The following is a 24,362-nucleotide window of genomic DNA, read 5'->3' as shown; positions in this document are numbered from 1 at the left end:
GATGTACTAAGTACTAGTTTTTTTTTTGTCTTCTGGATGTTTTACAGACAGTGATGCAGCTGTTCAAATAGATACCATGTGATCAGATGGAAAACTGGTGGGAACTATTTTTGCTTAGAGGGCATGTTTTGTACCCCACAGAGGTAGATAATAGTGCGATTTGACACGCTGGGACATCTGTTTGCCAACACTCTTCTACGATTTCAAGAGAAGTCCCTTTTTTTATATGAGTAATGTTGTTTTACATTTGTGTACCAATTTGCTCTCCTTTTTAAACCAAGTGCTTTAGGGAAGATCCATTCCTTTGCTAATCTGCTTGTCATCTGGTTCATGGGTTTACTGGAACTAAGCCATTTGACTTATTTCCAGACAGATGCATTGCACACGCATGGCACATATACTGTAGACCGTTGGTGTCAAACTCAACTGCTACATCATTTTATGTAGCCCATGAAAGGAAATCATGTGTGTCAACTTCCACGATTGTTCCTAAAATCTGAGCAAAAATTCAAAATTGTCAAATAAAATGAATAATAATGTTGAGATAGGGGATTTTTCTGCCACCAATCGCCTTTTTAAGGTAACTTGATAAATAGCTATTATGCTTCTAATGTTAAAACTTGTTATCCTTCATTCTGTTGTGGATATGAAAGATTATGGTGAGGTAGGAATTCACTGTCATCACAGCCATCTCAGGGAAATAAAACAAAACTGAATTTGAATTTGGCACCCCTGTGGTAGACTATTCAGAGAGTTGTTCAGGCCCAGGCTCGTGCTTTATTGCATTAACAGATGAAGTTTGCTCAAATGAGTGACGAAACGTCTTCGAAGTCAGCCAAAATCAATCCAATTCCCTTAAATTTGTTTAAACATATGAAACAACACACAAGGCTCACCAGGCAGAGCTTAATTATATATATATATATATATATATATATATATATATATATATATTATATATATATATATATATATTTAACTTCGACATGTTGGTTCACCCACATCAGTGATGCTGACATCTGTTTCTTTATTCCAAAACATGAGTTCTGCCAATTTATACCTTTATCTTCAGTGTTGTGGGGATGTGAAGGATTTCTTTTCTCTGTACTACTTTTGAATGCGCGCAACCCTTTCTGCAAGGTAGGAACAGCAAAGTCCAAATGGGTCTGAGTGTGTCAGACAAACTGCAATTTGCATTGATACGCTGGTTTTATTCCACGGAGCCTTACATTTTGCAGACGCAGATGGAGGCACCCTATTGAATATTTCTGAAGTTCGAAGGGGAGTTTTGGTTGGCTGAAACATCAAAATTGTCAGGCAGGCACAAATGAGAGTGTATGACATAGTGGTTCTTATTTTGTTTGCAGTCTACCATTCATTTTATATCGAGCTTACCTTCACTTGAGGTTTTGATCAAGTTAAGCCTATCTGGAAGGGAAATATCATTTCCTGACATTTTTTTATGGAAATAAGCCACAATGAAAACTTTCCTTCTGTGTGGGGCTGCGTGGGACGTCCTGGTTAGGGTTAGGGTTAGGGTTAGGTCAGTGTGATTGGTCAAATAGAACAAAAAGTTACTTGTGGTTATGCTGGATTATTGAAAAACAGGCATGTCTCACAAGCCTCTGAGGCACCAAAATAGTTCTCAAAAGCAATAATAAATAACTTGTGATGAAAATTTCAATAGTGAAGAGAATGTACAGTTACAATTACAATTCATGCAAAAATTACATGCATACATGTAACGCGGTAAATGTAGCTCTTTACTACCCACCTCTGATCAGTGCTTTACTGAAAGAACATTTTCAGTGTATGAGAAGGAAGTTACCAGAGTATAAGAGTTTATAATCATTTAAAAATACAGGTTAGGGAAATGAAGATGTCATATACAAGATATATTTTGTGGGGCATGTGAGGAGTACCTCCAGGATAATGTTTCCAATGGAATAACTGCATTTGATCCATCTTATAAGGGAAAAAAATGTTCTAAATCAGTGTTATGATTGCAGTCTTTGTCTTTCTCTCCTCGCTTTTCATGTTAAACCGAATTTTACTAGCACATCATCTCAGATCAACGCATTTTGATCAAGCGGCCACAGAATGTACGCCAATAAAGCACTAATGAATCTCCTCAGGTTATAAGGAATTAATCGAGTAACGTTTATGAACCGTCCGATCTAATAGACAGAATGGGATTTTTTTTTCCATCCTTTGCGTCACTTAAAAGTAACCACATCTAGAAATGGCCAGGAACCGTCACCATATGTCAATAGAGATGAGATATCCTGGTCATTAATTCAGAGGTGGAGGAATTGAGGAGGAGAAGGGAGCGGGAAGACAGGTAGTTTGGAGTAGAACTTGTGCAACATGAGCGTCTAAGTAGATGCAAACTGGAGAGCAAGGAGGTAACAATGGAGGAGACAGAGAGAGACCTCTAGGTTATCTGTGCATTAGCAGACTGCTTTGTGCCTTTCAGTTTCATGCAGGCAACTAATGGACAAGATAGAGTGAGTCACAGCACTGAGCTTTTTCTTCTCTTGTCCCCTTTCTCCTATTCACGTCACCTTGCGCATCCTCCACCCGTTCTCGCCCTTCATCACAGCTGCCCATGCTAATTTCGATCGCTATTAGTTTTATTTTATTATTAAGTTTCACAGCCCTGCTCAGACTCTCTGAAAGTTCTGTGTGCAAGCGCATCGCATTAGGCTCCCTTTTTCTAAAAAGTGGTGAAGCAGACTTTGTTCTTGTGTATTTTTAGACGTAGACAACGGATGTACTCAGGAAATGCACAGTAAAAGCACCACACTAGTGGTCCTTGTATGAATGCTCTGATTGATTCCTGTTTTCAAAGGTAAAATAACAATTTCAGGGTCTTTGTTAACACTAATGGAAGCACAAAACAAGCGTAGTTGTTTTGGTGTGCTGTTTTTGAGTCTGGGTAAAACCATTAGGTGATGCCGGCACTATTTTGAAGAGCAGAAGGACATCTGCTTCTTCGCTGTGGTCCATTTTCATTTTTTTTCTTCATCTGCCTTCCTTCATTTAGAAAGAAAAGGTTGCTTTATTAGTGAGTGTTGATCTCCCCCCCAGCCCATAACTCATCTATCGCTGTAATGAGCTCCTGGACTTTTGGCAAGACACAATACTTAGTATTGGTTCCAAGAGGGAAGTGCACTATATAGTGGAGACTTTGTTAATATCAGCAGCCATCCAAGAGCGGCACAAGGGCCCTGCCCCACCACTCACCTCATTACCCCGAATAAAACCAAATTAAACTAAATGGAAATGAAACAAAAAAATAAAAACCTTTGGAAAAACTGTAGACGTGTACCTGTTTTTAGATGATCAGGATACATACTATGAAGTTAATGAGCAAATAGGTTTCATTCATCTGTGTTTTGATGTGTACCTACAAATGTACCTAACCCACGAAACCCATCCGTCGAGCTTTCCATCCATCCGTCCATTCACCTTTGCCTGACTGAGCAAAAAATGGACTGTCATAACTTGACGGTTCAGCAAAACGCCTGTGGAAAATTCAATTTAAATTTGAAGTACTACAGAGCAATATGAAACATTACAAAATGTAGAAAAGCTGTCACAGTTGTCAGAAGGCCCTCAGCACCAGAAAAATCGATAAAAAAAAGTTTGATGATGAATACCAAGAGCCAAGGTTATGTCTACAGAAATGGTGTTTTGTGATAATTTCTGCAGCGAAATGGCTTTTTGAGAAACAGCAAATGTGCAAACTTGTCATAACCTCTATTATTATGTGTTGCTATTCATATAATGGGCTTGTCCTGAGTTATGCATGCAGCTCTGAGGTTTCGCATGGTAAGCATCTTGTAAATGACACACCATGACCATTTAGGATGCTACGACAATGGCTTGTGAAAAACGCTTTCGTTTTTGTTTTTATTTTCCTGAGAAAAGAATTGTTTTTGGTAACCCAAGTGGGTGTTCCAATTGGACGCTGTTCACAACACAACAAGAGACTGGAGATAAAATAATGATCCTGTCCAAACTCATAGAGTAATTTTAACCAACTATAATCACATTCACAAATTGATCCAAGTATGGCCCTTGCTTTGCACAAGGTTAATTATTTATAATTGCCCCAAAATGTTGATCTGGTGATACTGAATGATTCGTCATGCTTGATTGAATTATCAATAGAATAAATAGTGTACTCAATTAGTTTTTGTCTTCTGACACTGAGCATCCACCAGCGTTAAATTAGAGTTCTAGTTCATAGTTCTAAGCCTCTTGTCAATGTACCGTGGTAGTGGATGTCAAGTGGCTCACATACTGACTTACCTCGTAATAACCAGTTGTAAAAGGGTTCTGGTGTGCTTGTGTGGATTACTCCGGTTTGCTATTCCAAAAACTTGCATGTTAGATTAAATGAAGACTCTATATTGTTCAAATGTGTGATTGTGCTGGCTATAGATCATCTGCGGCCCTATTGAAGATAGTCCCATGGAAAATTGATGAATGGAAGATAGCCCATGATTTCATCAATTTAGCATTTACTACAGGGGAAGGTTGTTAACTTCATCAAGGATTCCACTGACTCTTTAATGGACTTTCTCTATATTATAATGCTGTAAAATTAAGCCTCTCACTCTCTCCTTTTTATTTACTGTACATGAAGGCTTTTGTCAGAACAAAACATGAATTTGTTAGTCTTGTGATTTTCAGGCAGGCTCGTTTGTTTGATGTGTTTTGCTGTATTTTGATGTTCTCAAACTTTGGAATGATTATCTTTTCATGTTATAGTTCAAACCCAAACATTTGGATCCTTACTGCAAATGTGTGAGATGTATGATTTGATCTTTGTCCAGTACCAGACAAGCTGCCCTGTGGGACTCATGTTTTTTTTTTTTTTTTCCAAGGCACTCTTGAAATTGCTTTGTTGTTATTATTCCTGGGCCAAATACATTGCTGTTTAAAAGAGGTACTTATCTAGGAGATTTATTTTAAGATTGCAACCAAATTTGAACTGGCTAAACTAGACAGATGGGAGACACTTGAATGACAGGGCACTAACTTGCCATATAACACTAAACGAATTTAGGCATGCCCTTTTCAATTTGTAGGTTTAAAAAGTGTTTGTTGTATTTAATTTCAATGGAAGATTTGACCGTTATAGTTGACAAATATTTTTTTTTATTTCTGTCAGGGGAAATGTTTGTTGTTGCATGAACTGAACATCACACGACACTTAGAAAAGACCACCATTCTCTCTCATGATTACACCTGTTGAATAATCAATTTTATTTCCCCAACATAATGTCGTATTTTATATTGTGGGAAGAAACCCAAGTTAGCAGAGATAACCCACACCACCTTATTCAAGAGTCCCACTCCCATAATTAAGAGCACAGCTAAATTGTAAAGCAAAAGTAACTGCTTGCTGACTTCTGAAATGGAAATATAAATAATTCTTGCCAAGCAAATGCATGGCCACTCTTCAATTTGCGGTGCAAATGAGAACAATGTAGACACAATTCATCTTTTTGTTTATTGAAATGTGTGTAAACGCTGTCTTTGTACGGCTGGAACCCATTGAAGCTTGACACCAGCATAAATACTTCAGGGCACCAATTTGCTCATCACCTTGATCAAAGACGACCACTTAAGGGAGAACACAACAGTATGAAATGGACTTAGTTAGCAGACAGGTGGTGATTATTCCAAACATTTCAGTAAGGAGAGCAAACATCTCCTTAATAATTTCCCATGAAGCCTTGCATGTGCATTTCTAAATAGATCATTGCGGTGTACAGCCTCTTTCACATTCTATTGACTATATGCAATGTGACTACATGGGAATGGTCACAGTGAGCTACTCTCTGCTTGAAAAAAATACAAATTTGAACACGCACTCCAGTGAATCCATCAATATTCCACCCACGCATTTGCTTGTCACAGATTCTCATTCGCTCTCAATATAATGTACTGAGTGCAATATTATTGAGTCATCAGTAGCTCACTTCTGTCATCACAAGAGCTTTTAAGATGTTTGCAAATGGGAAATTAACTACATTCCGGCTCATGGTGTAAGTGTATTTCTAACACAACTTCTTAAAGGACTCATGCAATTAAAACCAGAAATTCTAGCTTTAAAAAAGATTTTCTGATATTCTGAGAAGATGCATTGGGGTATGTTGAGGTTTTATGTGTTACAGGCACAAAAATTACTCTTACGTGATTAAAATAAAAGTCCAGCGAATATGAATTCAATGTATCCTCAATGTAACTTTATGGGTGTATTTAAGGAGGAAAGAGACAACAAAAATCTTTTGAAACACCGCCGAACTACATACACAGTCAGATACGTCACTTCCCTCTGGAATGGTTGACATCGGTTGAATATTTAGCACCTGGTTGTTTAAAACATACTGGTGGGTGTAATAAAGTGGAAAAACTACTGTTAACAGACAAACGCACTCAAAGCCCAAGATTTACTGAGCATAACAGGCGCATGCGTTTTATCTTGTTTGCGATCCATAAACCAAAAAGCCAGGCAGCTGTGTTTGAGCAAAAGCAATTTAAAATGATCTGAGTGGCTTCCCCTCCTCCACCCCCTATAACCTGTTATATTGAAAGACATGGGGGCCACCCACATGATAGATGGGGTCCAGAAGAGGCTGCATTGCATACAGCAAAGTGTTGCCATTTTCTCAGCTTTTCAAGTGTGCATTTTATTTATTTATTTATTTATTTATTTTGTACTATACATCAAGGAACAATTTTGGTTCCTTGTGTGGGAGTTCACTGCACAGAAATGTCCCAGTGTGCCTCACAATGAGGCACAAGAACTGTGCGATTCCGCTCATCTCATTAAGAAGAACATGATGAAAATCGAAATACAGAAGATAAATATATAGTATACTGATAAACACATTTTCTATGCCAGGTATGGGAAAATATCATCGCCATTTTTTTTAAACCACCTACACTATATCCAAATTTGCTCCAATTAATTATGATTTTTTCATTTTTTTTTTTACAAATCCATACTACTAGTCGGTCCCCACATAGGTCTGTTCTTTTTTTTTTTTTTCCCCAAAATTACTGACTGAAAATGGGTTTCTTGCTTTTAAAATGCAACGTTAAAGGCTGGTTTGCTAACAAATGATGGTTATGGAAAAGTGAGGATTTCGCCCGACGGCAACAATATGTAATATTTGTTAGAAATGTGTAGCGGATGATTCAAAAAAATTTGAGAAAAGTTTCAAATGTGTTTACCGCCATTTTTCTCGTCACTGGTGACATGTCTATTCATTACTATGCATTTAACTAGATGTAAATTGGAAATTTCAAGCTACCGTATTTTCCACACTATAAGCCATACCCCATTATAAGGCGAATAGAATAGACGCTACAGTACAGGCTGGGGTTACATTATGCATCCATTAGATGGAGCTGCACTAAAGGCTCAATATTGATCCATATATAAGGCGCACCGGATTATAAGGCGCACTGTTGCCTTTTAAGAAAATTAAAGGCTTATAGGTCCGCCTTATAGTGCGGAAAATACGGTAATCACACTTTAGTCGTGATTCGGTACTGGCGTCAAAGTGCTTTCTGATAAACCCAAGAAGCAAAATCATGACACTCTTGCTTAATAGCGCAAAGATCTCAGAAGATGGTGCCATATGATCTGTCTCGGTGCCAAGGAATTACAGAAAGTTTATGTGACACATGCGAGACAATTATAAAAAAAAAAAAAAATGTGGGTTGTAGCTGGGATTAGGTTTGAGCACTGCTGTGACCCTCGCAGCTCAGAAAATGGATGGATGGATGGGGGATGTTAATTACACAGCAGGGTTTTATCCCTATCCCCCATGAATAACAGAGGGATTATCCATCCATCCATTTTATGAGCTGCTTATCCTCACAAGAGTCGCAGGAGTGCTGGAGCCTATCCCAGCTATCTTTGGGCAGGAGGCGGGTTACACCCTGAATTGCTTGCCAGGAAATTGTAGAGCATGTAGAAATAAACAACCACTTGCTCTCACATTCACACCTATAGGCAATTTAGACTTTTCAACTAACCTACCATGCAAAAATCTATTTTTGGAACCCCCTATCGGTTGTATTGAAATATCTTGAAGGACATGAAGACTTCCACCTTAGCTTACAATGAGTGGCTGAATGGTCAACGAGTTGAGAAAATTTCGCTTATTGATAACATATTTTGGTCAATGATGGCAATGTTTTTCCATTGATCTTGATAAAATTTTACAAACCTGTCTGTACAACTTAGTTCTATTTTTCCTAAAGGTGTCATGCCATCAAAATCCCCCCGGTTCTGACCTGATTCCAGTTTGCTATCTCAGGAAATTGTCAGTTGGATGTAAAAGGCCACAGTGTCAGAAAAATTGTTCCAATGTGTTTTGCAAGTGCGGGAGTGCCCCATGTTGCACAATCCCACCGATAAAAACGTAATGTTCCGTCACAAGCCCTCGGCATTTTCCTTCACCCACGCCATTTTCTCATTCATTGCCTTGGCTTGCACTGTTCCGTTGATCTCACCAAGACAATTCCTGGTGTTGGCTGGACATTCTCTCTCCACCAATGCTTGGAAAAAATATATATCGCTATTAATTCCTTGAAAATAGAAATGATGCAATCCTGTGTAACCACTTTTTTTCCCTCAGGCTGCCCTTATCCAGCTGTTGTTGACCCTTCTGCTTGGCTTCTCTGCCTGTCGGGCTACTGTTTGCTCCTGCCTATCTGGGTGTGCAGAGCCATGAAGATCCCACTGTGGTGCCTGCTGGTTCTGCTTCCATGTTTCTTCACCCCTGGTCGCAGCGATTGCCAGGGAGACTGTGTGGCCTGTGGTCTGCTCCTGCAGGAGCAGCAACTGCATGAAGAATTCAACACCATGGTTAGTTTGTGTTTTGTATGGGTGTTTCAACGCATCAGATAGCATCATGTGTCAGGTCAATATTACTCCCTGAAATGTTTTATAGGTAGTGTTGTAAGAATGTTAAACTTCATTTACTACAGCTTCACCAAATGTGCATATTAATGTGATTTTTTAAACAGAATTTTAAACAATATGTGCCAGTGTAGAAAGGATTAGCTACCCAAAAAGATTTTTTCCCGTTTGTTTTTTCGCCCCCAATCAATCTAGCGTAACCTGTGGCTGAGAAGGATAAGGTGAGCAGAGGATGTAAATAGGTGTATATAGTAGATAGTAAGCCTGCTAAAGACTTATAAACGGACAAATTGGGAAGCAAACTTCCATCAAGTGTCAAATATGCAAATATGTGATCTTCAAAGTGAGTTTGACTGAATGCTTGGCTGAGCAGACTACAGGACACTATCCATTTTACAGCCCATTGGCCATGCCTGTGCATTTAATTCAGGAAAAGCAAAACACAAAAGTCTATTCAAATTTCAACTTATGACAATGCCGACAGTGAATGAGCAACATTCTCATTTCCTGTGCTGTGGAAGGAAGTAAATTATCCCTGATAATGGCTTGGGAGCCCCAACTCAGAATGTCAGTACACTTTAAAGTACTGAAAAAGAGATACACAACATTTTGGGGTAAGTCTTGATGCAATATTTTAAAAAGCAAATAATAATTTTGTTTAATATTTCTATTTCCCAATTATAACATGTGCAGTGAACACCAGGATAGTTGATGACATTTTTTTGGAGCCTATCCTCATTTATTCGCTGAGTTCATGCTCAGGACAAATTCTAGAAAAGAATTATCGTATTTTTATGACCATAAGGCGCACTGTAAAAGGCATAGTCTCAGTTATAGGTGTTATTTACGTATTTAACAAGTATACAAGGCGCACCGTATTACTGAATGCAGGCATAGTAAAATATACTGTAGCGCTGGCGCTCCCGAAGCAGTGACGATCAATTGCATTTTTTCCTCTTCGTGGGTGCTATATTCAGGTATACATAGCTAAAGTGATGTTGTTTTGCAAAATGTACATTCTGTATCTACATCTACATCTACATCTAAATCTACACTACTATATATCTAGTCTACTTCGCTGTTAATTTTTTCCCAATATTAAATATAGTGTGGTAAAGAAAAATCCGAGTTTAATAAGACGACACGAATTGTGTAACGTGCTATATTTGAGAAATGATGTCCGTCTGTGCTGACATGGTATTTAGCTTAGTGAGTTAATACTTTTTATGAGCCTCATTCATGTAGTTTAAATAATTTATCTGTTCAATACAGTTATTAAGCATGTGTCCATGATTGTGTACATGTTTGATGGATTGTGTTGATACTTTATCATCCTCTCCATTTTAAGCGATTTGGGTTTGTATTACCTGTATTTAGGGAAGGCACCAATTATTCGCTAGTTGTGGCAGTGATTGGTCTCTATGCTACACAAATAGTGGGGTTTTACTGTAGCAGCTTATCAAAACAATACAGTTTACTGAAGGACATTAAAGGTCTAGTGTCATCCCTATAAACATTCTAAAATAGATATTGAAATGAAAAATACATATAAGATTATTCACTTCAATGTCTACAGGAAAAAATAAATATGAGCGGAGAGCGCGTCATCCATGTGCAAAGTTGCACGCGGCGGTGATAAATGGCCACTTCCGCAGCGGACATGAGCCACCGCTGCGACAAGCCACCCCGGCCTACAAGGTCTGGGGCAGGCTTGTCGACAAGGCCGGTAGGATTAAGCCCCCCCCCACTATTGTTTTTTTTTGTTTTTTTTTTTTTTAGTAGCTATATACACATCTACCTGTTATTTGGAACCGATGAAGCTCTGTCCTTTGGACCCGTGTAATCCATTTTTCACGACGAACCGTGTCTCTTGCAAACTTATGAGGGTAAACCCATCCTCCCGAGTGTTCAACAATGTCTAGCAATGCAACGAGCCGGCATTTTGGCTAACACGAAGGAACAACGAGCTACCTTCCCGGAGGTAAAACTAATGGAAACAAACAAGTCCACTTGAGGGTGGTCCTGCCATGTACATTACTTCCTGTTTCTCCTCAAAAACAAATCTCTCGAGAGGATTTTCATGGTGGGAGTTACAAAAAGCTGTATACGTCATAATCATGTTTTGTGGTGAAAAAACGCATGGGTCCATGTTGGCTGCCATTTTTTCATTAATAACATACTAAAAATCATGCATTTCATGACAGTGGCACTTTAAAATGGACACAATTGAGGCCCTCGACAATTGTTCTAATTTCTCAGATTGACCCTTTTTAAAATTAATTAGCCATGCCTGACCCTTGGCTTTCTGTAAATTAAGAGTTTTCAAAGGAGTTTGAAGGTAATGGATCATTTTTTGTTGTTGATGTGTCTAGCCCTGTTTGCTGCGTTCCCGTGAGGCATGTTTTTAAGATTCCCATGACTACTGAAGCAGTACTGATTTGATGTGGAATCCGATTGTTCCATACCAAGGTGAGGACACCCCATATGATCCGAGTAGGGACGATGAGGTCGATGAGGAAAATTATTTAACAGAGCATATACTCATTTTTTTCATATCAGTTTCGTTGCATGGTCCTGTGCACATGTTTTGGTTTTTGCCCCCATGAATCTGTGTGTCCTGAAATCGTAAGATTACTGAAAGGCTCACTCCCGTCTGGAGTGGGGAACAATGGATGGCTCAGTGGATTCCATCTTTGGCTCATCGTGAAGGCGACTAACACAATGAAGCGCTGATAAAATGTGTCAGTCAGCGGTGTATGCCCAGCCCGATGAGACTAAGCAGTAGTCAATTACATAGTTCTATTACAGCTTTCATAAAGGTCCCAGCTGTCTTCCTCGGAATCATTATTGACTAATTTAGCCATCCAACCACAATTCAAGGTTGCCCACCGACTGTTTTTACTCAGTGGCATTTCTCTCTCTCTGGCTGCTTAGAAATGAAATTGTGTGCAAGGCCACTTCTGGTGGCGTTCAGGGTGGAATAGCATCTGTGTGAAGCACAGCTGTGCCAAAATAGACTCTCAGCACGACTGTGGACTCGTTATAGGATTTGTTATAAGGTTACTAAACTGCATTGCTATTAAAAGTCAACATTATTAACATGCATTTAGTGTCACAGCAGTTTCCGGGTATCATAGTTTAAAGTTCTGTGTTTTCCATCCTTTCATGCACCAGGAACCATATTTGCGAGCCTCGTTGGATGTTGAAAATGCTCCCAGCATGTCTCAATGTGAGGCTTGCACTCATTTGTCCCACTCAATCAGAAATGCACAATAATGATAATAATGAAGCATAATGACATTATAATGGCACATCATTGGAAACGAAGCATCTGACATGGTCACTGCGTAGTGCATTGTCTTTTTCTTGTGAAATAACAATGGTGTTGTACTGTTATGCAGTCAATCAACTGTAATAGTAAGTGACTAGCAAAAAGATGTGGTTGTACATGGAGCAACACAGAGTGTTATATACTTACGTGTTTTTTTTTGTACGATAACTATAATAGCGATAGGCGAAAAAATTATAGGCCTGCATTTACTGTATCCCATAGAAATGATTTTAGCATGGGCCGAAATATGTGCCTGTAGGAACTGAATTTAGAAAACACATTTGAAATTGTATTGGTTATTTTGAAACATTCCATTTAAATACTGAATCTGAGTTGGATAATTTGAATTGAATTTATATATTAAACTTGAAAGTGAATGTAAGATTATTTTATCTGCAATCAAAATTTTGTTTGATCATTTCAGATTCAGTTCACCAAATTTAATTTCAAATTAGTTGTCACTGTCATCTGGGGATTGTAGGAATAGCAATACGATACACTGATACGGCGATACACAGAATTCTTCGGCGCATCAGTGCCTTCGTTTTTTTAGGTAGGCTCTGGAAAATCAAACCTTCTAACCTTAACCTTTATACCACCATTCCTTAATATTTGAGGAATGCACTTTATGGTTGGAGAAAGATAAAAAAGTGCTTTGTTTCAAATATAGAAAAGTCTACAGTAGGAAAGTGTAACAGCAATGTGACTACGTAAGTCGTCCTTTCTTTTTCTGCCCAACAAAACGTCATCCTGGCATTAAACACTGTCTTTTAGGCTAAGCTCACACCACATGTTAATACAGACACTACTGTTTCAAAATAATTTATGGGGTTTATATGAATGAATTGTAGTTCAGACCTTATGCATGCATTTTCTATTTTTTGGACTTTGATGTTTACCACAAAAGACAAATCTGGAAAAAACAAAGATGAGAGGTATGAAATTGGGCCACACACACAAAGCTGTATATTTTAATTTCATGTCTGGCTGGACTGTTGTTCAATACTATAGTGCGTTTAAATACAGAAAGACTTCATACAAATGACTGCGGATACTTTTGTGTTTGTGTTTTTGAAGAGAAGGGAAAAGACAAATGTGTGCTAGTGTATATTGTGTAATTGTAAACTTGCAATTTGTATTGAAGGGTTAAAGAAAATTGTCACCCCCCTCTCCCCCGTTATCATGCAGCCCCAATAACAAGCCAAATTTGTTTAAGTAGGGCTGGTATTGATTTCCAAAGTAATGTTCATCAGGTTACGTGCACAGGTCCCCCATCATTATTGCAATGTCCACCAGTACAAGCAACAAAGGTCACCTGGCATTGCATAAAGCTGCAATTAGAGTACTATGTACATATTGACACTGAATAACTATTCCCTAGTTAAATAATCATGTCTGCATATTGATGGAGAGCCTTGGGCCTGAATGTCCACCAGTCCATGGTAAACCCCACCAAAAGTCAGATGAAATCACGTGAGATTCGAACCAGCAACCTCTGTGAGGCCGATGCGCCAACTACAATAAAAACTAATTAACGTTATAATGTTGTATTGGCAGAAACATGGCTTCATCGCTGGTGCTACAATCATAAATGTCCTTATTGTTTTATCAGAGCTCAAGACTATTTGCTGTGGTTACCATGGAAACTACCCAAGTACTTTTGATAATACTATGATTAAATCTTAGCCTACATATTGAAATTGCAAATTGCTAATAATTTAGCGTGAAAGTGTTCTACCTCATAATGAATCATGTACAGTACGTTGGGTTGACATCCTCTTACAGGAAAAAAAAAGCTCCTCCGGATTACCTGCCAACATATCAGGTGTCAAATTAAAAACACAAAAATAAATATTTTGTGATCTGGGTATTTTTGAAAATGAGTTTGTGAGCAAGCTGGTAATTTACATCGTACCCCTCCCCCCCGTCCCCCTCCCCAACAGTTTTCTCTGCCTGTGATCTGACAAACTAGATTTAGTGAAGATCCAGTGCTACTTTTAAGTCTGCTGGACTGTAAAAACTATCAATTCAGAGGCACTATCATGGAGGTTGACTTTTGTTGGATGCAAGGATTATTGTTAGCTAAAACTTTTATCTTATGACAGTAGGCACATACAGACAGTACTCGACTGCTTGGTAAAATTATCGACACACTGACGTGTGTATATGCGGCCGTGCATTGCATATACACAGCGAAGTGTGAAAAGTTTTGGGGGCAGGTGCTCAAGACAAATAAAGGGAACCTGTGACCAAAATTATTCATTCAATTAAGGAAAGATAGAGGTTTATCTTCTGTATTTCCTTCTCTTAAATCAATCAACACAGTCAATAATGCAGCTGTTACGAAACGAGGTTATCTTGCATGCCTGCATTGTCCAGCAAGCATGAAACTAGGCGAGTGCCTGGAAATGAGCAACTTTCAATAGGACAATAAATAGGATGTGTAAAGTGCACTATAAATCTCGGTTTCTGGGGACAAAAGCATGTCCAGATGCTATTAAAACACCAGGGAGGACTCTCCTCTATGTTCTCAAAATGGTTACTTATGCCATGAAGCACTTAATCCTATAGTTTACAAAGCACTTTTTAAAAAACAAAAAAGTAAAGGATGTCCATAACCCTTTTTTGTTTATTTGTTATAATCTCTGGTCCTCACAAGATAATGAAAATATGACCCATACACACCTTGCCTCTAAGTCATAAACTCCTTTAGATTGTTTCATTGATCTGACGTGGAGAATCCCCTGCTGTGCTCATTTCATTTAGGATGGATAATTAATTTCCGTTGATAGCTTCGCAGAAGAACTCCCTCCGCGCTCATCCGCTTCGATGTCTGCAGGTTTCCGATAACAATTCATCTCATTTAACCAAGATTTGATAAGTAAATGGGCTGTGGTTCTCACGTCAAACTGACGATTTTAAGTCAAGGACCTCTGGGAGGGAAGATGTGCTTCACGAATTTCAGGAACATGTAAGTGACTCTCCTATTTAGAGGGGAAACAAATCGACCTCTGTAAGTGTAGTATTCATTAACTTAGACTTTACACTTACTTTAGATTTCGAACATAAAATGCCCGTTGTTGTATTATGAGTCTCAGAGAGATTTTAGGCATGTAGCCAAATGTGATGATTTTTAAGAACAAGTGCGATGTTCAGAGCTGTGGAGACAATAGAGGAATAAAGATGATGACCCACGAAATGAAGTTATGGGAAAGAGTAGTGGAGGCTACACTCAGGACAAAAGTATCTTCGAGCAACATTATGGTTTCATGCCTGGAAAGAGTACCACAGTTGCATTATCTACATTGAGAATGCTAGTGGAAAAATACAGCGAAAGTCAGAAGGAGCTACAATGTGTCTTTGTAGACCTAAAGAAAGCCTATGACAGAGTACCAAGAGAGGAACTGTGGTACTGAATACGCAAGTCTGGTGTGGCGGAGAAATATGTTAAAACAGAACAGGACACGTATGAAGACAGCAGGACAGCAGTGAGATGTGCCCTAGTTGTGTCAGAAGAATTTAAGGTGGACGTGAGACTGTATCAGGGATCCGCGTAGATCCTCTTCCTGTTTGCGGTAGTAATGGATAGGCTGACAGACAAGGTTAGACTGGAATCCCCTTGGACCATGATGTTTGCAGATGATATTGTGATCTGCAGTGAAACCAGGGAGCAGGCGGAAGAACAATTAGAAAGACGCATGCACTGGAAAGGAGAGGAATGAAGATTAGCTGGAGTAAAACAGAATATATTTGCGTGACTCAGAGGAGTGGAGTGAAGTTCCAGGGAGAAAAGATAGCGAGAGTGGATGACTTTAAATACTTGTGGTCAACAATACAGAGAAATGGAGAATGTGGTAAGGAAGTGCAGCAATGGGTCCAAGTGGGTTGGAACAGTTGGCAGAAAGTGTCTGGTGTTCTCTGTGACAGAGGAGTCTCTGCCGGGATGTCGGGCAAAGTTTATAAAACAGTGGTGAGGCCATGATGCACGGATTAGCGATGGTGGCTCTGAAGAAACAACAGGAAGCAGAACTGGAGGTAGCAGAAATGAAGATGCTGCGGTTCTTGCTTGGTGTGAACAGGCTGGATAGGATAATAATAATAATGAGCTCATTAGAGGGACAGCCAAAGTTGGATATTTTGGAGACAAGGTTAGAGAGAGCAGGCTTCGATGGTTTGGACATGCCCAGGAGCGGGAGAGTCTGTATATTGGTAGAAGAGTGCTGAGGATGGAGCTGCCAGGCAAAAGAGCGAGAGGAAGACCAAAGAAAAGGTTGATGGATTTTGTGAGGGAGGACATGAGGACAGTTGGTGTTAGAGAGGAAGAGGAAGCATGAGATAGGCTTTGATGGAAAAAGATGACACAATGTGGCGACCCCTATCGGGACAAGCTGAAAGGAAAAGAAGAAGAAGCCAAATGTGACGATATAAAGGTCACTAAACTTTCACTGAAAAACTTCTCTCGATATTAAAAGTAGATTTTCAAAATATCATAGATCATTTGTCAGATATTTCTCTAGGTTGAAGACCCTGTCTAAAAAAAAGACATCAAAATTTGTACTTTGTGCTCATTTGCTTCTGTCACTCACTGTGCTGAAGTAGATGTCACATTGAACACATGATGGACATGTTCTATTAGTTCATGACTTTTCCTGTGCTGTGAATGCTGCGTAAGGGGGGAGCCCAATTAACTTCCTGACAAGTCGGACAATCAGCGCAAGTCCTTGTGAGCCTGAGACATGTTCAACATGACATGAACTTGGTGACGTTTTACATCATGGATGATGAATCGCTTTGCATCAATGGTGCTGATTTTGATGATGTGCTTTTTTTTTTTTTTTTTAGCACCCTCTTATTGATGAAAAAAGTGCCAGAAAAACAATGTGAATGTCCATGCCCAGGAATGTGCACAGCCCTTGTAGTGTTACTCACCTACCCTTTTGTCTTGGGTGAAAAAAGTCCCCTTTTGTGTGAAGCCCATTTCCCCCACCTTAATAAATGGATTTAAAATAAAAATAAATGATCCTCTCTGTCATCAATTCCTCCAAAGTATTTAGATTTTTAATGAGCCATTTTTTTCCGTTTGAGTTCTTGGGACAATGCTACATATGCTCCCACGTGAAGCAGAGGTACTTTAAATGATGGCAAGTGTGTGGTGACCCCTTTTAACACGTGTTTGAATGTGATTGCCCAATTCTAAACACAGCCAAACCCCCGTTTATAAGAGGGTGTGTACACTTGTGCAGCTGTGTTCTCAGATAAGTGGTACAGGTTGTGGGTTAACTAATATTTGAAAAACGTTTTAAACAGATTTCTCAGGGTCCCATTTTTATGCAGCGCAAAAACATGCCAGTTGAACAGGGGTGTGTAGACCTTTTATATCCACTATAGCTTCTTTTCACCTATTTTAATAGTTTTATTTACTGTGTTGATGGTGTTTAGAGAAATAAATACAAAAGATCAAAAAGATACTGTTCTATTTTAATAGCATGGATGATTTTGTGGCACATGGTGGTGCAGCTATAAAGTGTTGGCCTCACAGTTCTGAGGAACCTGGTTCAATCCCAGCCCCGCCTGTATGGAGTTCGCATGTTCTCCTCCTGCCTGTGTGGATTTTCTCCGGGGACTCCGGTTTTCTGCCGTGCGATTGGCTGGCAACCAGTTTAGGGTGTGCCCTGCCTCCTGCCCATTGATAGCTGGGATGGGGTCCGGCACTCCTGCAACCATTGTGAGGATAAGCGGCTAAGAAAATGGATGTATGGGTGAATAATTTTGACAACGGCTGCCCTTTGAGCACCTGACCCAATACATCTGTGCACTCGGCTGCCCGCAACCGTAATGAAAACCTGTCTAGAAAATAGATGGATGGAAGGATGGATGGACTTTGAACTATTTAGCATATGGTGACATTCAGTTTCCTTTCACTGAGGGAAAGCACCCATTTTACATATGACAAATCTCACGACACAGCACCATCTCATCTCAATGTGGTGGCACAGTGGTGCAGCTCTTTTGTGTTGGCCTGAGGAATTGGGTTCAAATCCCGGCCCCACCTATGTGGACTTTGCATGTTCTCCATGTCCCTGCGTGCGTTTTCTCTGGGCACTCCGGTTTCCTTCTACATCCCAAAAACATGCAACATGAATTGGACACTCTAAACTGTCCCTAGGTGTGATTGTGAGGTTAACTGTTGTCTGTCTCCATGTGCCCTGCGATTGGCTGGCAACCAGTTCAGAGTGTACCCCGCCTCCTGCCCGATGACAGCTGCTGGGGTTGGCTCCAGCACTCCCGCAACCCGAGTGAGGATAAGTGGCTCAGAAAATGGCTGGATGGAAGTTTACTTTCTTAGTGTGTTTTCTGCCATCTAATGGAGGAGCTTTGTACTGCCTTTCACTAGCTTTTGCTGTTGGTGATGAAAAAATATATACTCTATTTGTTAACAATAATTAGAATCTTTGGACGATGATCTCTTAAAAAACACTTGGGTACCGTGGCAGCCTGGTTGGAAACTGGTGACCTGCATCATATCCAATTGACTTTGCCATGTCTCATGTACACTTCCTTCTATTTTTCCACACGTGGCCATGCTCTAAATCAGCAATGTGTCCACAATCTGACCCGTGGGCCAAATGGGGATTGCATTTAGATTCCCACAAGTCAGCTGGGTTGGCTCCAGCTGCCCTTAACCCTAATGAGCTGCTCTACAAAATGGATGGATGGATGGATGCTTTGTACTTGTACCCCAGCCATGTCAACTATCTGTATTAACACAAGCTGATTCCTTCTTTCTACAGGCATGCTTTTTGGAGTGCAAGGGTCAGGTCTCCTCCTCGCTCACCTGGGAGTTGTGTGAACGCGCCCTAAAGCTTGCAGTTTACCCTCCATTATCCGAGGAAGGCGCCCTGCTCAAAAGCATGGTGGGAGAGCTGCAAATGACCTCTCTGGATCTGGCCTCTGACAGTGAACTGCAATCTGCAGCGGCGCAACCTTTCCAAGATGAGAATGAGGACCTGGATGAGGCCCATTTTGAGCCACGACATGTCCAGTATGACTCATCACTGCTAGAATCCTCAGAGGCGGGGGAGGACATGCAGAGTCTGGCTCTCCATCTGGATGACAGCGAAGGCGCGCAGAGTGAAAGTGGTAAAGTCAGCGAGCAGGATGAAAGCTCAAAGTCCATCAGCTTATCCAAACGCTTTGGCGGCTTTCAGCGGGGCCGCCACGGTTACAGGAAGTTGATCGGTTCCCCCGCGAGACACCTACAGAAGCGCTACGGAGGCTTCATAGGCGTCCGCAAATCTGCCCGAAAATGGAACAGTCAGAAACGGGTCAACCAGCTGCTCAGGCAGTACCTTGGCATGAGGAGCAGCCGCAGCGGCCGTTTCAACATCTACCCGGTAACAAGAGTTTGGAGGCAAAACAAACTGTAAACATGTTACCCAAAATCTCCGCATACCTCAGTCATCTTTTCAACAGTCTGAACTGTGACTTTCTCCATTGTCATCAGCTCTTTGTGTCCAATGAGTTAAACAAGGAATGCTTTGACCATGATCAATATTTAACATGCCGTCCTGTGAAATAAAAGAATTAGATAAGTGCAATTGAATATATTCTTGTGTGTTGGTGTAATGAGATAGACAGGGCCAAATGAGATTGGAAAAACAAGGTGTGACTTTTGAATGCACTTCCAAGAATGGTACTTAAAAGTCATTTGCACTTTAGTTTGGGAGCCCAGACAGCCAAGCCAGCTTTCATTAGCTGCGTTGAATAAATTGAAATGTCTAGACTTGGGCGTTCAATATTCTAGTTTTTCTTTTGAATTGGGCCGAATGCTATCCCCAAACTCACAAGAGTGGAGTTTGTGGAGCTGTGATTGTGCTGAAGCCTAGTGCTGCTTCCCCCGACACATTTTGCAACATACTGAAAATGTGTAGTGACTTTTCTCCTTCGAAAGCAAGAGATTCAATCACCGCGCTCTGCTTCTTACAGGCATCCAACAATGACATTATTTCCAAAATGTCAGACAGGATGAAAGAAAACCTAAAAAAAAAATTCATAACCTTCAAACAAGCATTTAAACTACAACGTGAATGTTTCTACATTACTGGGGGTGAGTTTATTATATGAAGGTTCAATTAAATTGGGCCCATTACTTGTTTGGATCTAAACTCTTTTCATGGTGAACCTTCATGGTCCACATAAGACGACACGGACAGTGGGCTCTTAGGGGCCTTAAGTTTGACACACCTGTGCTGTAATTGGACTTCCAGAGATTATTAATTGACACCGGACTGTTGATTTTTCTCCTGCCATTTATGCTTCACGAATTAAAGGCCAGAAATCGATTTCAAGATTTTTCTACCTGACACATCACCAAATTGCATCTCTTTTCTAAAAAAAAGAAACAATGCTTTACGTACCTTGGAGCCTTTTAAGGTGAAATAATACTGCCCTCTAGCGTCTCAGAAGGATGCATGCTGCCAATAACGTGGTTAATGTGGATTTAACCCCCCACCCCCACCCCACTGCAGTCACGATGAAATTAGAAAGCACAACAAACCATTTGCTCTGAACTCTCTCTGTGTAATGAGACCGAAATTACATAGTTAGCTCCTGGAACTTTCTCCCCTCTGAAAATTATTAGGGAGTTTTGACAAAATGGCAGTTTAAAAAGAAAAGTCAATGGTTAGTTCGTAGATTTTCCCTTATTACTAGTAATTGAAAATTTCTAACACTGTGATGCTGCAGAAATGAAGTCACATGTCCAACATACAGTATTGTAATACGGAAAACCCAAGAAAGGAAAGACTAATTTGTACTGAGGTCAATGGAGCTGGAAATGGCCTGGGCCTGTCATTGTGTGTGTGGCACACCGTGGAAAGGCAAAGGAGTTTTAAATGACACCATCTTAATGTGTCTTTTAAGAGCAGAGGGGAGGAATTAACGGTGCATGTCAGTCATGGTCATTATTGTCCAAAAAAAAAAAGTGGGGGAAAAAAAGTTCATTTTCCTTTACTCGCAGCCACAGTCATTGTTTTACATCTTAATAGTGTATTCTGAGATGTAATGATGTTGGTACAGTGTGTGTGAGTATGTGTGTTTATGTGTGTGTGTGTGTAGAGCGTGCCTGAGAAACGGTGCACATGCATGTGTGTGTGTTTCTCACATCACATCATGACATTTGTGAATGCAATGTCAATTTCAACAATTTTAACATTAAAAATCATTGTTGGAAGTCTTGCTAAAATTGTGTATAGAAAAAAACAAGAATAAAATAGTTTGCTATTTCTTTTGTGGACTGTCATGCAGGAAAGAAAAGCATCTCAAATTCATCAGTGTTTGGATTTATTTGTGACAATATAATTTTCTTTTCTTTATTGCTTTTAAAAACCCTTTCATCACAACCATTACAAACAACCATCAACAATGATTGTTTGCCACTGTACGGGCAGGAAGAGGATCATTTTTTATGGAAGCAATCTGGTTCAACGAAACCAAATGTGCTGTAGCTTATCTGCATGACTTCACATCCCGCCAAAGTGCCACAAACATGAAAAAAGAACGCAAAAACATGGGCTTGATGAGACATTAAAAAAGGTACAAAATACTTGTACAATGATCAAAGCTCACAATATAATATACATCATAAACCACCGGAAGAGTGTTGGATTAAACAAACAAGCAATCTAAGCAGACTAATACTGTACACAAGGGCTGTAATATAATAATATGACATCGGGATAAAGTCGGAGTATTGTAGGCCGAGTACGTCACACGATCATCAGCCAACAGTTAGCATCATGGCAGGTTACAAACGTACACAAACCTTCATTGCCCAAGGGAACGAGAAACAGACAAATAATAAATGGGCAGAGAAATCAGAAGGCTTTATTTTGCCCCTCTGTTTTAAATGTTTTCTTTCTTTGTATTTAAATGCTTTTCATCTGGTAAAGGACATTGAGCGACACTTGTGTATGAAATGCCCCTTACGAATAAATTTGCTTCGCTTGAAGAGATTGGAATGGATCCAGCCATTGTACCACCCCCCCCTCCTCCAAACTACTTTTTTTTTTCGCTGCAAGAAACCACAGAAACATTAAGGCTTGTTTTCACACTTCTTCCTGATTTCAGCAAGCATCTGCTTCTTAAATTAGTTACTGCAAACTTACTCTTCGGCACATTATCAACACTTAAAAATATTTTTCCCACCGCCAAAGCAGTTTCGGTTCTGGATGTTCCGATATGAATTTGTGGAACTCAAATTGTCTTATTAAAAAAAAAAAAAACTGTCTGTCACCCTATGAAACACGCTTTGTGGAAAAAAAAAAACAACGACAACATAATCAATGACATGTGAAAAGAAATATTTTCTCATTTTATACACTATATCTGATAAAATTGTATTTTATCACCTATCCATTCATGCATCCATCCATCTATCCATCTATCCAATGTGTTGTTTAGTCGGGGAAACGCTGGCAGGCTTTTTTCCAACGGCAGGCAGTGCACCACTGGTCCTTGCGCTCCACTCCATACACCTTACGACATTTCTTGGCCTCCCCGCGACCTTTCCTGCAAATTAAACAAGGGCATTCATATTTTACGGAAATGCAGCCCTATGGGGGCACAAACCAGTGCAATCTGTAGGCCGGTCCCAAGCCCGGATAAATGCAGAGGGTTGCGTCAGGAAGGGCATCCGGCGTAAAAACTGTGCCAAACAAATATGAGCGTTCATCTAAAGAATCCCATACCGGATCGGTCGTGGCCCGGGTTAACAACGCCCGCCCCCGGCACTACTAACCTGCAGGGCGTCGGTGGAAATTCAGCTACTGTGGGTCGAAGACAAAGAAGAGGAGGAAACCGGATCCAGCGTCAGAAGAAAAAGAGGAATGCACAGAGCCTACAACTGAGTGTAGGGACTTTGAATGTTGGGACTATGACAGGAAAAGCTCAGGAGTTGGTTGACATGATGATTAGGAGAAAGGTTGATATTCTGTGCATCCAAGAGAGCAGGTGGAAAGGTAGTAAGGCTAGAAGTTTGGGAGCAGGCTTTAAATTATTCTACCACGGAGTAGATGGGAAGAGAAATGGAGTAGGGGTTATTTTAAAGGAAGAGCTTGCTAAGAATGTCTTGGAGGTGAAAAGAGTATCAGATCGAGTGATGAGACTAAAATTTGAAATTGAGGGTGTTATCTATAATGTGGTTAGCGGCTATGCCCCACAGGTAGGATGTGACCTAGAGTTGAAAGAGAAATTCTGGAAGGAACTAGATGAAGTAGTTCTGAGCATCCCAGACAGTGAGAGAGTTGTGATTGGTCCAGATTGTAATGGACATATTGGTAAAGGAAACAGGGGCGATGAAGAAGTGATGGGTAAGTACGGCATCCAGGAAAGGAACTTTGAAGGACAGATGGTGGTGGACTTTGCAAAAAGGATGGAGATGGCTGTAGTGAACACTTATTTCCAGAAGAGGGAGGAACATATAGTGACCTACAAGAGCGGAGGTAGAACCACGCAGGTAGATTATATTTTGTGCAGACGATGTAATCTGAAGGAGGTTACTGACTGTAAAGTAGTGGTAGGGGAGAGTGTAGCTCGACAGCATAGGATGGTAGTATGTAGGATGATTCTGGTGGTAGGTAGGAAGATTAAGAAAACAAAGGTAGAGCAGAGAACCATGTGGTGGAAGCTGAGAAAGGAAGAATGTTGTGCGGCCTTCCAGAAAGAGGTGAGACAGGCTCTCGATGGACAACCAAAGCTCCCGGAAGACTGGACGACGACAGCCAAGGTGATCAGAGAGACAGGCAGGAGAGTACTTGGTGTGTCATCTGGTAGGAAAGGGGAGAAGGAGACTTGGTGGTGGAACCCCAAAATACAGGGAGTCATACAAGGAAAGAGATTAGCGAAGAAGAAGTGGGATACTGAGAGGACTGAGGAGAGGCGAAAGGAGTACATCGAGATGCGACGTAGGGCAAAGGTAGAGGTGGCAAAGGCTAAACAAGAGGCATATGAAGACATGTACACCAGGTTGGACACGAAAGAAGGAGAAAAGGATCTCTACAGGTTGGCCAGACAGAGGGA

General features: G+C 40.3%; 2 protein-coding genes across 12 annotated transcripts in view; one reads left to right on the top strand and one right to left on the bottom strand.

Moving 5' to 3' along the window:
• The window catches only part of pnocb (prepronociceptin b), a 53,237-nt gene extending 31,698 nt beyond the window's left edge, over positions 1-21,539 (top strand). For 10 of the 11 annotated variants that reach the window (XM_061812738.1, XM_061812739.1, XM_061812741.1 and 7 more), the window contains 2 exons: positions 8,670-8,899; positions 19,076-21,539. In XM_061812738.1, coding sequence (XP_061668722.1) covers positions 8,670-8,899; positions 19,076-19,711 — 866 coding nt within the window. In that variant the 3' untranslated portion in view covers positions 19,712-21,539. Of the gene's footprint in view, positions 1-8,501; positions 8,900-19,075 lie in introns of those variants that run through there. The other variant, XM_061812737.1, reaches the window with a different exon arrangement.
• An 86-nt stretch (positions 21,540-21,625) lies between these two features.
• The window catches only part of znf395b (zinc finger protein 395b), a 38,787-nt gene continuing 36,050 nt past the window's right edge, over positions 21,626-24,362 (bottom strand). Inside the window, exon 10 of the mRNA XM_061812952.1 lies at positions 21,626-22,853. Coding sequence (XP_061668936.1) covers positions 22,742-22,853 — 112 coding nt within the window. The 3' untranslated portion in view covers positions 21,626-22,741. The remainder of the gene's footprint in view (positions 22,854-24,362) is intronic.

The sequence above is a fragment of the Syngnathoides biaculeatus genome, chromosome 23, assembly GCF_019802595.1.
Source record: "Syngnathoides biaculeatus isolate LvHL_M chromosome 23, ASM1980259v1, whole genome shotgun sequence".
In the NCBI taxonomy this organism is placed as follows: Eukaryota; Metazoa; Chordata; class Actinopteri; order Syngnathiformes; family Syngnathidae; genus Syngnathoides; species Syngnathoides biaculeatus.
Note: the sequence above shows the minus strand (reverse complement) of the source record. Positions and strands in the feature narration are given on the sequence as shown.